The sequence below is a fragment of the Coregonus clupeaformis genome, chromosome 16 (genome assembly GCF_020615455.1).
Source record: "Coregonus clupeaformis isolate EN_2021a chromosome 16, ASM2061545v1, whole genome shotgun sequence".
Classification (NCBI taxonomy): domain Eukaryota; kingdom Metazoa; phylum Chordata; class Actinopteri; order Salmoniformes; family Salmonidae; genus Coregonus; species Coregonus clupeaformis.
This window is the reverse complement of record NC_059207.1, coordinates 10,351,810-10,365,761: the sequence shown is the minus strand read 5'-3', so window position 1 is coordinate 10,365,761 and position 13,952 is coordinate 10,351,810. Positions and strand designations below refer to the sequence as shown.

The following is a 13,952-nucleotide window of genomic DNA, read 5'->3' as shown; positions in this document are numbered from 1 at the left end:
TCTTTCTCTCTTTCTCTCTCTCTCTCTCTCTCTCTCTCTCTCTCTCTCTCTCTCTCTCTCTCTCTCTCTCTCTCTCTCTCTCTCTCTCTCTCTCTCTCTCTCTCTCTTTCTCTCCCTTCACTCCCTACCATACTGTCTGAGTAGGCAGGAACTCATAAAAGGGATGTTTAGATCTAGTAGGAGAGGGAGAAAATGGTAAAGGTTAACAGGTCAACCTGAAAGCGGCAGGGAGTTGTTGAATACGGAGTGGGAGCCTGTAGGTTTAATCATGCAGGATACCGCCATTTAAAATACATTTTTAGTCAAATCTGTTTTTTAATAAATGTAAACTTCTCACATGAAGGCAATATGTTAAATGATACGAGGAGAGAAAAAAGTGTTGCATATCGTATTATAAAGATGTCGTGTTTAACAATTATACAGAGTGATTGTAAACTACAACCAATAGTTTTTCTGTCAGTTTACCGATCTTCCCACCTGCACATTATTTATTTACTGTTCCAGTTATTTACATATTACTGGCTCCCTTGTGTGTTCCTTGAATGTAAAGCTATAAGACAACACTCCCTCTTCAGCCCCTATAGGGAAATACTGTATATAGCCATGATCTATTGCTCCAGTGATGGAGTTAATTTAACATTTCCATTTGAAAAATTGCATGACACAGCTGATATAATAAGTTAGCAATCAAAAATGTCATGTGACACAGCAAGGAAAATTACTTATTGAAGAACCGTCATCCGTCCTTAGGTTAACTCTGTGATGGGAGGGAGATATAGTGTATCGGTTCATCCCACCAGGCCATCCGTGTGATTGAGATGCTGCGAGGGGAGCTTGTATACCCTGCAGTATTCCCTGGTTCAAGCCACTGTGATATACCTCTCTGGTTGCTCGGTGCTGTTTAGTTAATGTGATAAAACTGTTCACATCTTAAAAATTGAGATTCAAGCCAGGGGCTGAGGTCTGATATGTGCTGCTGAAGTGTCACTTCAGTCAACAACATGTATTATTAGTGTCACACACTGTTACGTTTACAATTAGCTGGTGTAGTTAGTAGTGGGCTAAGCAGCCAAGCATGCAATTAGACTATGTGCCCGTGGACTTGCACTTGTATTGCATCAGTTTGTCTACAATCCTGTAGAATGTCTGAATAATTTTCTGTTTTTGAAATCTTTACTTTGTCTGCTTTTCGCCTCTGGTTGTTTTGCAGTGTAGCATATACTTTGCCAGCAGCATACACTTCGCCAGCAGCATACCACCCTGCATTCCTCTGCTGGCTTGCCTCTGAACCTAAGCAGGGTTGGTCCTGGTCGGTCCCTGGATGGGAGACCAGATGGTGTTGGAGGGCCAGTAGGAGGCACTCTTCCCTCTGGTCTAAATAAATATCCCAATTCGCCAGGACAGTGATTGGGGACATTGCCCTGTATAAGTGTGCCGTGTTTCGGATGGGATATTAAACGGGTGTCCTGACTCTCTGTGGTCACTAAAGATCCCATGGCACATATCGTAGGGGTGTTAACCCTGGCGTCCTGGCTAAATTCCCAATCTGCCCATCATGGCCACCTAATCATCCCTAGCTTCTAATTGGCGCATTCCTCCTCTCCCCTGTAACTATTCCCCAGGTTGTTGCTGTAAATGAGAATGTGTTCTCATTCTCAGTCGAAAAAATACACTGGGTGAAACTTCATGATGGTTTTCTTTTTATGGACTTTTCACTTATTTAGAGGTAGCATACTCCAGTATCATTACTCTGCTTTTTTACCCAACAAGATACATGCCAAGTAGCTATGGGACACAACATCGGGAATCTGTGTATTGGTTGGACTCTATTGGTTGGATGCGTGGGGCACGCATCAACCACTGTTATTGGTTGGACTCTCTGAGTTGTGCATCGTTCTGGTGGATGGCGACGGAAAATAACCCTACCACAATACAGCAGGCTTCACCCCAAAAAACTTCCTGTCAACAAAAGCATACGTATGTATAATCTCTAGGATCTCTACTTACTAGACATACATTGAAATATGTCCCTCACGATCAAATAAACATCTGAATCCAACTTTTGTCAGAACAGTACCATATACCCTCCGAGTTAGACAGCGGGCTGCCATTAGACCACCCACTTCACGCTAGACTTCCTACCACGAAATCTACCACTGTTTACCCAGCAGCAATATGGTGCAGTTTGGAAAAAAGTTGGATTCAGACGTTTATTTGATAGCGAGGGACACGTTTCACTTTACGTCTGGTAAGTAGAGTTCCTAGAGATTATACATATGCTTTTGTTGACAGGAAGTTTTTTGGGGGGTGAAGCCGGCTATATTGTGGTAGGGTTATTTTCCGTCGCCATCCACCAGAACGATGCACAACTCAGAGAGTCCAACCAATAACAGTGGTTGATGCGTGGAGCATGCTCTCGCTGCCCGACAGGTCATTTTCTACCCAAACTCTGTATGCCATGGGCTCTCCAACCTTGTTCCTGCAGTTACCCAGTGCTTAATTTGGGAAACCAAGTGAAATCTGTTTGGGAACATTGATAGTAACATGTTTTCGCAACAAAACATATTTCTCTAAACTGTTGACAGTGCATAAAATGAGATTAACGTGACTCAAGGGTCACGTGGAATTTTACTGCGATCATGACTCATGACTGCCGGTGTGGCGGTAATATGGTCGCTGCAACAGCATTAACTGTAACCATGAAATGGTCTTAACCAATAGGAACCAATGAGTTCAGCCCCATATACGGAATCTTAAATGGCTTTTCGCTGTATTGCTAATGGCTAATGGTACACTACGGTTGCGTCTGTGGATGTTGACATGACCAGTGAGCTCTGTGCTGTGATTGGCTTGGCTTGGGTCTAATCAGTTCTAAAGGTGTCTAAAGCATGGTATCCAATTAGGTGGAGCATGGCTAAGTCACATAGCAGGTGAGGGTCAGGGCAAGCTGTATCAGTACAACAGGCTAGGCTGCAGCATTCCCACTCTACTGTACGCTTTCCTCAGATATAGACACACCAATATTTAACTTTGCACATGAGCGGGCAACCATGATTCTCTATGAAACCATTTTGGTGGTGATGACTGGACAGGGAATGTTGGCATTCAACATGTTACCTGTTGCCTTGTGTAGTAAATGATGATTCATAATGGAATTGGATATCGGCACGTAGCTAACAGACAACAGAATTCCATTAGTTCTGTTGTTTTTATTGCGAGGGTTGGATGTCCAGTAGTCCAGAGTGTCTTTTAGCCGCCATGCTATCTCATTTCCCCTGGCCAGCCTGTTAGCTTGAGGAGATTAGCATCATGCTCGTTCAGATCAGATTGGCCCTGCCTGAGCAGCCAGTCATTTACCCTGGTCTGTGGGAGTGCTCATGTAGAAAGGGAATAATCCAAGGTTGAGAATCACAGACAAAAGCCAATATCACACCTATTATAACCAAGAGGGAGTGTGGTGAATGTGTGGTCTCCAGTCTCTCCACGGACACAGATGGCTGCAACAACTGCTCACTCACACATCCATATTGAGTACTGTACTAACCAGTTTGTTAGCAAGACAAGTGAATGGAACCATGTGCAAAAAAAAGGGCATTGAGCATGTGGAAGTGTACTTGCGCCGATGTTTTTGTAAACAGGGTCATATGGCAGGGTTAAGGACATATGGAAGGGTTAAGGTCACTTGCTTGAATCACTCTGAAGATCTTTTGTCGTCAATGTTTTTCTCCCCTTGCAGGAGTTGTTAATGTTGCACCAGTATTTCCTCTCTAACTTCCTCCATGCATTTATACCAGTCAAATGGATAAATGTGATCCTGCAACTGTATTGATGTGAAGACTTTTCTCATTTAGACTTTTGCCTTTGAGGAAAAAAGGCCTGTGAATATCTAATTCCCACTGAAAATGCCATTGTTTTATTGATTACTCATTACAATGTATCTACTGCGAGAGCTCCCTACAGAACTATCCCATCCCTCAGATACTCTCCATACCTAAACTCATTTTGAATTTCATAGATCGAAGACCCAACACCCACAGCAGCGCTTCTTTATTTTGCACTCAACCACACAGCTTGTCTGAACCACACAGCTTGTTGAACCACACAGCTTGTCTGAACCACACAGCTTGTCTGAACCACACAGCTTGTCTCAACCACACAGCTTGTCTCAACCACACAGCTTGTCTGAACCACACAGCTTGTCTGAACCACACAGCTTGTCTGAACCACACAGCTTGTCTCAACCACACAGCTTGTCTGAACCACACAGCTTGTCTCAACCACACAGCTTGTCTCAACCACACAGCTTGTCTCAACCACACAGCTTGTATGAACCACACATCTTGCCTCAACCACACAGCTTGTCTCAGTTGCTCGATTGATTCCTTGCGCATGTTTACTCAGATGAAAGCTTTCAAAAGCAGCCGTGCTGTGCTTGATATTGTTGAGTGATGTCGTAGCCTAGTTTGATATTGTTTAGTGATGTCATAGCCTAGTTTGATATTGTTGAGTGATGTCGTAGGCTAGATTGATATTGGTGAGTGATGTCGTAGCTTAGTTTGATATTGTTGAGTGATGTTGTAGCCTAGTTTGATTTCGTTTTGTTATGTCATAACCTAGTTTGATATTGTTGAGTGATGTCGTAGCCTAGGTTTATATTGTTGAGTGATGTCGTACCCAAGTTTGATTTTGTTGAGCGATGTCATAGACTAGATTGATATTGTTGAGTGATGTCTTAGCCTAGATTGATATTATTGAGTGATGTCGTAGCCTAGTTTGATATTGTTGAGCGATGTCGTAGCCTAGGTTTATATTGTTGAGTGATGTCATACCCTAGTTTGATATTGTTGAGCGATGTCGTAGCCTAGATTGATATTGTTGAGTGATGTCGTAGCCTAGATTGATATTGTTGAGTGATGTCGTAGCCTAGTTTGATATTGTGGAGCGATGTGGTAGCCTAGTTTGATATTGTTGAGTGATGTCGTAGCCTAGTTTGATATTGTTGAGCGATGTGGTAGCATAGTTTGATATTGTTGAGTGATGTCGTAGCTTAGTTTGATATTGTTGAGTGATGTCATAGCCTAGTTTTATATTGTTGAGCGATGTGGTAGCCTAGTTTGATATTGTTGAGTGATGTCTTAGCCTAGTTTGATATTGTTGAGTGATGTCGTAGCCTAGTTTGATATTGTTGAGCGATGTGGTAGCATAGTTTGATGTTGTTGAGTGATGTCGTAGCTTAGTTTGATATTGTTGAGTGATGTCATAGCCTAGTTTGATATTGTTGAGTGATGTCGTAGCATAGTTTGATATTGTTGAGCGATGTGGTAGCATAGTTTGATGTTGTTGAGTGATGTCGTAGCTTAGTTTGATATTGTTGAGTGATGTCATAGCCTAGTTTGATATTGTTGAGTGATGTCATAGCCTAGTTTTATATTGTTGAGTGATGTCATACCCTAGTTTGATATTGTTGAGTGATGTCGTAGCCTAGTTTGATATTGTTGAGCGATGTGGTAGCATAGTTTGATGTTGTTGAGTGATGTCGTAGCTTAGTTTGATATTGTTGAGTGATGTCATAGCCTAGTTTGATATTGTTGAGTGATGTCGTAGCATAGTTTGATATTGTTGAGTGATGTCGTAGCTTAGTTTGATATCGTTGTGTGATATCGTAGTCAAGTTTGCCATTGTATTGTTTTTGGACGTACATTTGAGTGTGCTGTGAAAAACTGACAGAAGTGCTCAGGTTTAGCCACAGGCACACAGCAGTAACAGTTAGCAGCAAGTAGTTTACCAGCAAATCGTCATTATACAATGTGACAATTCAGAGCCCTATCGCATTTACACACAGTGTGCTATCCTGTCATGGTGGCATCTTGTTTTCTTCAGGTAATTTGACATTTAGCTTTTGTGACATTTTGCCTTTGTGTTGCGGCTTAGTAGGGGGCTCTATTTTCACCCTGCCCTTCTGACTGGTGCATTCGTTCAGATCCTTTGGTCAAACGGAATACCAGAGAGGGCTGATGATCTTGGTTGTGCCGACACACATTTTGCTCACTCTCCTGATCCAGTGCCTTATGGGTAAACAGCACAGTTACAAGAATGGAATGCATCACAGAAGAAGGCAGAGCTCCACCAGAGGAGGATACAGGAGATAATACTGGCTCAAAAGAGAAAAGGCATCTAAAACCAAGCCTGCCTTATCTGTAATAATTTTCCCATCTGCCAGCCTTCTCAGCCTGCTCCAGATTGATTAAGTTGCGTGGCCTGTTTCATCTTGCATGATTGGCAGCACTGGGAAAGGTTCTGATATTTAAATGTGTAACCTCATTCTTTTTGGGGTCAATCTGTTAAGCACCGGTTGGGGGCCTTCATAAATGGTTTTCCAGACAAAATGAAGAAGCAGCTTGCACCACAGACTGCTTTCTGCCGCTCAGCATGGGAAGATGAAGAGAACAGGAGACACGAGAGGAGTGGGTTATATGGCACATGGCAGTGATCGTCTTGGCTCTGTTCACTTCGGCGATGCTCCTGTGGAAGACGCCCAGCCTGCCTTGTTCAGTTCAAGACATCCACCCCCAGGATGTGTTGAAAGGCCTCATTGGTACAGCTGTCAGATCAGGAAAATTGCATTTTGTTTCAGTTTGCACACAGTAGGCTGTCTCTATAAATTCTCCTCATCTGTAGATATTCAGATGAGTGCTATTGGACTTGAAAGAGAGCCTACAAAGTGTTTACTCAGCAAAGGATACCATAATTGTTGTTTTTGATCATCTTTAGAATTAATGTACCCTCTGTGGGCAACAGTAAGCAGCTGTCGGAGGGAGCCAGTCGAGGGGCGCAGCTACTTACTCAGGCTTGGATCACCAGTTCCTCCTTTCATCTGTGGCGCTCCTTTCCTGTGCTAGTCTACAAGTGCTGAGCTATATATGGGCTGCTTAATTAGCCATATATACTGTAAGCCAAACATCTGTACAGATTTCCTATCTTTTCATTCAAAATCTCAGTTCTGATTAGACCGCACGTACACGGACCCCATAGAGATGTATAGAGGGCACACTTGCCACTAGACGGAAGAGCCCTCAATGGGCTTTGCTATCACAGAAGCGATTAATGGCAAAGACCAGAAGTACGCCCTCTGTAAATGTTTATCGACAGCAGCTGTCATGACATTTCTACAAACAACCTTTCTCCGCTCGATCAAGAACTAAATGAGGAAACAAGTCGAGATCGAGTCGAGATCGGATCATGGAAACATGCGCCCAGTAGAGATATAATTCCGAAAGTAGCGCACGCGTTACTTGACAAAGTAACAACATAACCAACGCATTACATTACTAGTTACCCATAAAAAGTTATACGATTACGTAATGCTTTTCTCCTGGTCCGGTCTTTTTCAGAAACAGGACTCTCCCTCTCCTATCAGGCTCCATGGGTTCAGCCAAACAACTCCTTTATTCTTCACTGATCTATCTGTGTGCTTTGATATGTGAAAACAAGGGATGTGGCAGCCACCCCGTGAAGTCTCCCTGTATGGGAAATCAGAACACAGACTCTGGATATCTAACCTGTTATTTCAAATCAATGGGTTCTCACCCGGAGTGGAGTGGAGCTGTTCAGTCCAGAAGTCTCTCTCTCTCTCTCTCTCTCTCTCTCTACTCAGTGCTGGGTGTTGTTAGTGTGATGTGTTCCTGTGTTCACACCCCTGTGAAAGGGGTCCATGTCTGGTCCTGCCAGGCTGATGTCAGAGCTATTCCCACACTGCAGGAGCTGCAGAGGCTGGTGTAAATTAACTAACTGTCAGTCAGTCAGTCACTGCTGAGCTTCAAACACCCCTATGAAGACTACTGCACATATGAACCTATTTCATTAAATCCCAGCCTCCTCCTAGCCCATTACACAACTTAATGGGTAGCGTAGGGTATGCTGATGAATGGGTCTAATGATAGACTCACAAACCCCAGGACTCTGATCAAGATGAGCATGCACGCAGGAGTTGAGTTGTGTTTTCATGGTACCCCCTCTGAACTAGCCCACTGTGCTTCACCTTGTGAATGAAATGTGTCTTATAGTGTGTGGTGGCCAAATGCCCCTAGATTACAGAATTAAATGTGTTTTATAGTGTGTTGTGGCAACATACCCCTAGATTACAGAATGAAATGTGTCTTATAGTGTGTTGTGGCAACATACCCCTAGATTACAGAATTAAATGTGTCTTATAGTGTGTTGTGGCAACATGCCCCTAGATTACAGAATTAAATGTGTTTTATAGTGTGTTGTGGCAACATGCCCCTAGATTACAGAATGAAATGTGTCTTATAGTGTGTTGTGGCAACATGCCCCTAGATTACAGAATTAAATGTGTTTTATGGCAACATGCTCCAAGATTACAGAATGAAATGTGTTTTATGGCAACATGCCCCTAGATTACAGAATGAAATGTGTCTTATAGTGTGTTGTGGCAACATGCCCCTAGATTACAGAATGAAATGTGTCTTATAGTGTGTTGTGGCAACATGCCCCTAGATTACAGAATGAAATGTGTTTTATAGTGTGTTGTGGCAACATGCCCCTAGATTACAGAATGAAATGTGTCTTATAGTGTGTTGTGGCAACATGCCCCTAGATTACAGAATGAAATATCTATATTAATATTTACATTTACATTTTAATCATTTAACAGACGCTCTTATCCAGAGCGACTTACAGTTAGTGAATACATATATATATTTTTTATACTGGCCCCCCGTGGGAATCGAACCCACAACCCTGGCGTTGCAAACGCCATGCTCTATCAACTGAGCTACATCCCTGCCGGCCATTCCCTCCCCTACCCTGGACGACGCTGGGCCAATTGTGCGCCGCCCATGAGTCTCCCGGTCGCGGCCGGCTGCGACAGAGCCTGGATTCGAACCAGGATCTCTAGTGGCACAGTTAGCACTGCGATGCAGTGCCTTAGACCACTGAGCCACTCAGGAGACACCACACATCAAAATATGTGTGGTGGCCTCATGCCCCTAGACTTCCTAGTCAAAGTTCTTGAAATAAACCAGCCCCCATAGTGGTATGTGTGCAGAATCTCATATTGGCTTGGAAAAAGAAAATGCACAGGGCTAACAGAGATCCTGCGTGCCTATACCCAGGCCTCATGTCTGTTATTGTGCCAGTATGTGTATAAAACATGCGAGGTGAGGGAGAAAATAACCCCCCGCGAGGAGGAAATTCAACGACCAAGGTCGTTCCCCAGGTTTTATTTGCATTCTCTGAATGAGTGAATAGTGTTTTCATTCTCTTTCTGAATGAGATTCACAGGAGCATGGAGAGAGACCCCCCTCTATCTCCCTCTCTCTCATTCCACCCACCCTCTCTCTCTCTCTCTCTCTCTCTCTCTCTCTCTCTCTCTCTCTCTCTCTCTCTCTCTCTCTCTCTCTCTCTCTCTCTCTCTCTCTCCCTCCCTCTCTCTTTCTATCTCTCTGTTTCTCTACACCCTCTATCTCTGTTTCTCTACACCCTCTATCTCTGTTTCTCTACACCCTCTCTCTCCCTCTCTCTCCCTCTCTCTCTCTCCCTCTCCCTCTCGTTCTTCTCCGACAGACAATACAGAGCCAGTGAACAAAAGTGCTGGGTTTAAACAACTGTTAACATACCATCGAAATTAAATTAAATTAAAAATAATAAAATAATAAAAAATATTTACTAAATAAACTGAAGTAAAATAACAATGAAATTACTTTGAACCAACATGGAATAGGCATTGAATTGACGTCTGTGCCCAGTGGGTACCATTTAGCTCAGGATAAAAGGTCTGTGAATTAAATGCTTATACTTGATTAGATTATGGCTGCAATAATTGTCTGGATTATTTATAGAAGTAATTTGTTTCCACAATGCACAAGAAACGTTGAGGAGAATAGAAACATCAGCATGGTCACGGGCTGTCGTAAATCCAGTCAGCAATCAGGTGCCAACTCTTAGATGTTGATAATTATGTACAGAGAAAAGTACAGAAGATAGCCCTATTTGGTAAAAGACCAAGTCCATACTATGGCAAGAACAGCTCAAATAAGCAAAGAGATATGACAGTCCATAATTACTTTAAGACATGAAGGTCAGTCAATACGGAACATTTCAAGAAGTTTCTTCAAATGCAGTCACAAAAACCATCAATCGCTATGATGAAACTGACTCTCATGAGGACTGCCACAGGAATGGAAGACCCAGAGTTACCTCTACTGCAGAGGATAAGTTCATTAGAGTTACCAGCCTCAGAAATTGTAGCCCAAATAAATGCTTCACAGAGTTCAAGTCACAGACACATCTCAACATCAACTGTTCAGAGGGGACTGTGTGAATCAGGCCTTCATGGTCGAATTGCTGCAAAGAAACCACTATTAAAGGACACCAATATGAAGAAGAGACCTGCTTGGGCCAAGAAACAAGGGCAATGGACATTAGACCGGTGGAAATTTGTCCTTTGGTCTGGAGTCCAAATTGGAGATTTTTGGTTCCAACCACTGTTGGTTTGTAAGATGCGGTGTGGGTGAACGGAAGATCTCTGCATGTGTATTTCCCACCGTAAAGCATGGAGGAGGAGGTGTTATGGTGTGGGGGTGCTTTGCTGGTGACACTGTCTGTGATTTATTTAGAATTCAAGGCACACTTAACCAGCATGGCTACCACAGCATTCTGCAGCGAAACGCCATCCCATCTGGTTTGGGCTTAGTGGGACTATCATTTTGTTTTTCCACAGGACAATGACCCAACACACCTCCAGGCTGTGTAAGGCTGTGTAAGGGCTATTTGACCAAGAAGGAGAGTGATGGGAGTGCTGTATCAGATGACCTGGCCTCCACAATCACCTGACCTCAACCCAATTGAGATGGTTTGGGATGAGTCACCTTCAAGACTGTTGGAAAAGCATTCCAGGTGAAGCTGGTTGAGAGAATGCCAAGAGTGTGCAAAGCTGTCGTCAAGGCAAAGGGTGGCTTTTTGAAGAATCTCAAATATAAAATATATTTTGATTTGTTTAACACTTTTTTGGTTACTACATGATTCCATATGTGTTATTTCATAGTTTTGATGTCTTCACTATTATTCTACAATGTAGCAAATAGTAAAAATAAAGAAAAACCCTTGAATGAGTAGGTGTGTCCAAACTTTTGACTGGTACTTTATATATGTGACAGATTGCATCGGCTATGAAAAACAGAAACAGCTAATTCAGATGGACTTTATTTGTTTAAAAAAAAAAATCTTGGTCTTCTCCTCGCAGGCTTAAGTAAAGAAGTAATCGAGGAAGGAACCAGCAGAGCTACAATGAGGTCTGAGGCCTTGTTGTTGTATTTCACGCTACTGCAGATTGCCGGGGCTGGCTTCCCGGAAGACTCGGAGCCAATCAGTATTTCACATGGCAACTGTGAGTACCCCGTGCTGTTTCCAACTCCCCCAACACCCTGTTTCCAACGACCACCTCCCACTACCCTCTCCCCATCTCTCCCCTTTCCCCTCTGAGTGCTTTTGGAAGGTAGAATGTAATTTGGTGCCATGGGAAACATAAAAAATGGAGGAGTTAAAGCAGCATTTGAAACAGAGCCCACCCTACATCAAAGGGTAATCCTGTATTTTCCTGTTGGGGCTTTAATGCAGTATGTGATAGTGTAAATACCATGTGAGGCTAATATATGCTCATTGTGCTTTCTCTCTGTTTGGGTAGACCCTATATTCCTCCCAGCCATGGAGTGTTGGAGCATCCTCCAGCAACCTCAGAGACCTTTCTTTCTGTTAGGCTTTTAAAAAAAACATATTGCCTTGCTAGAGGGGTGATTTCTTTCTATATTTATTGTTTTTGTTCCCTCCTCTCCACAGATACAAAGCAGTATCCTGCTTTTGTTGGACACAAACCTGGAAGAAACAATACACAACGGCACAAACTGGACATCCAGCTGGTCATGATTATGAACCGAACGTTGTATATCGCTGCCAGGTCAGTTCCCGCCCCTTTTCTCTCAGGTCACTAGCTCTCATATCAGTTCCAGTTTTGGACAGTCCACAGAGTCATGTCAGATGATACCCCACAGAGTCCTGTCAGATGATACCCCACAGAGTCCTGTCAGATGATACCCCTCAAGTCATGTCAATATACCCCAGAGTCCTGTCAGATGATACCCCTCAGAGTCATGTCAGATGATACCCCACAGAGTCCTGTCAGATGATACCCCTCAGAGTCATGTCAGATGATACCCCACAGAGTCCTGTCAGATGATACCCCACAGAGTCATGTCAGATGATACACCTCAGAGTCCTGTCAGATTATATCCCACAGAGTCCTGTCAGATGATACCCCTCAGAGTCATGTCAGATGATACCCCTCAGAGTCCTGTCAGATGATACCCCTCAGAGTCCTGTCAGATGATACCCCACAGAATCCTGTCAGATGATACCCCACAGAGTCCTGTCAGATGATACCCCCCAGAGTCATGTCAGATGATACCCCACAGAGTCATGTCAGATGATACCCCACAGAGTCATGTCAGATGATACCCCTCAGAGTCATGTCAGATGATACCCCACAGAGTCATGTCAGAAGATACCCCACAAAGTCATGTCAGATGATACCCCACAGAGTCCTGTCAGATGATACCCCACAGAGTCCTGTCAGATGATACCCCACAAAGTCATGTCAGATGATACCCCTCAGAGTCCTTTCAGATGATACCCCACAGAGTCCTGTCAGATGATACCCCACAGAGTCCTGTCAGATGATACCCCACAGAGTCCTGTCAGATGATACCCCACAGAGTCATGTCAGATGATACCCCACAGAGTCCTGTCAGATGATACCCCACAGAGTCCTGTCAGATGATACCCCACAGAGTCCTGTCAGATGATACCCCTCAGAGTCCTGTCAGATGATACCCCACAGAGTCCTGTCAGATGATACCCCACAGAGTCCTGTCAGATGATACACCTCAGAGTCCTGTCAGATTATATCCCACAGAGTCCTGTCAGATGATACCCCTCAGAGTCATGTCAGATGATACCCCTCAGAGTCCTGTCAGATGATACCCCTCAGAGTCCTGTCAGATGATACCCCACAGAGTCCTGTCAGATGATACCCCACAGAGTCCTGTCAGATGATACCCCACAGAGTCATGTCAGATGATACCCCACAGAGTCCTGTCAGATGATACCCCTCAGAGTCCTGTCAGATGATATCCCACAGAGTCATGTCAGATGATACCCCACAGAGTCATGTCAGAAGATACCCCACAAAGTCATGTCAGATGATACCCCACAGAGTCCTGTCAGATGATACCCCACAGAGTCCTGTCAGATGATACCCCACAGAGTCCTGTCAGATGATACCCCTCAGAGTCATGTCAGATGATACCCCACAGAGTCATGTCAGATGATACCCCACAAAGTCATGTCAGATGATACCCCTCAGAGTCCTTTCAGATGATACCCCACAGAGTCCTGTCAGATGATACCCCACAGAGTCCTGTCAGATGATACCCCACAGAGTCCTGTCAGATGATACCCCACAGAGTCATGTCAGATGATACCCCACAGAGTCCTGTCAGATGATACCCCACAGAGTCCTGTCAGATGATACCCCACAGTCATGTCAGATGATACCCCTCAGAGTCATGTCAGATGATACCCCACAGAGTCCTGTCAGATGATACCCCTCAGAGTCATGTCAGATGATACCCCACAGAGTCCTGTCAGATGATACCCCACAGAGTCCTGTCAGATGATACCCCTCAGAGTCATGTCAGATGATACCCCACAGAGTCATGTCAGATGATACCCCACAGAGTCCTGTCAGATGATACCCCCTCGGCTGTCAGATGTACCCCTCAGAGTCCTGTCAGATTATATCCCCCAGAGTCCTGTCAGATGATACCCCTCAGAGTCATGTCAGATGATACCCCACAGAGTCCTGTCAGATGATACCC

General features: G+C 44.0%; 1 protein-coding gene across 5 annotated transcripts in view; it reads left to right on the top strand.

Moving 5' to 3' along the window:
- LOC121584408 (semaphorin-6A) overlaps positions 1 to 13,952 on the top strand; it is a 100,305-nt gene that overhangs the window by 21,538 nt on the left and 64,815 nt on the right. For all 5 annotated transcript variants that reach the window (XM_041900255.2, XM_041900256.2, XM_041900254.2 and 2 more), the window contains exons 2-3: positions 11,264 to 11,407; positions 11,857 to 11,974. In XM_041900255.2, coding sequence (XP_041756189.1) covers positions 11,308 to 11,407; positions 11,857 to 11,974 — 218 coding nt within the window. In that variant the 5' untranslated portion in view covers positions 11,264 to 11,307. The remainder of the gene's footprint in view (positions 1 to 11,263; positions 11,408 to 11,856; positions 11,975 to 13,952) is intronic.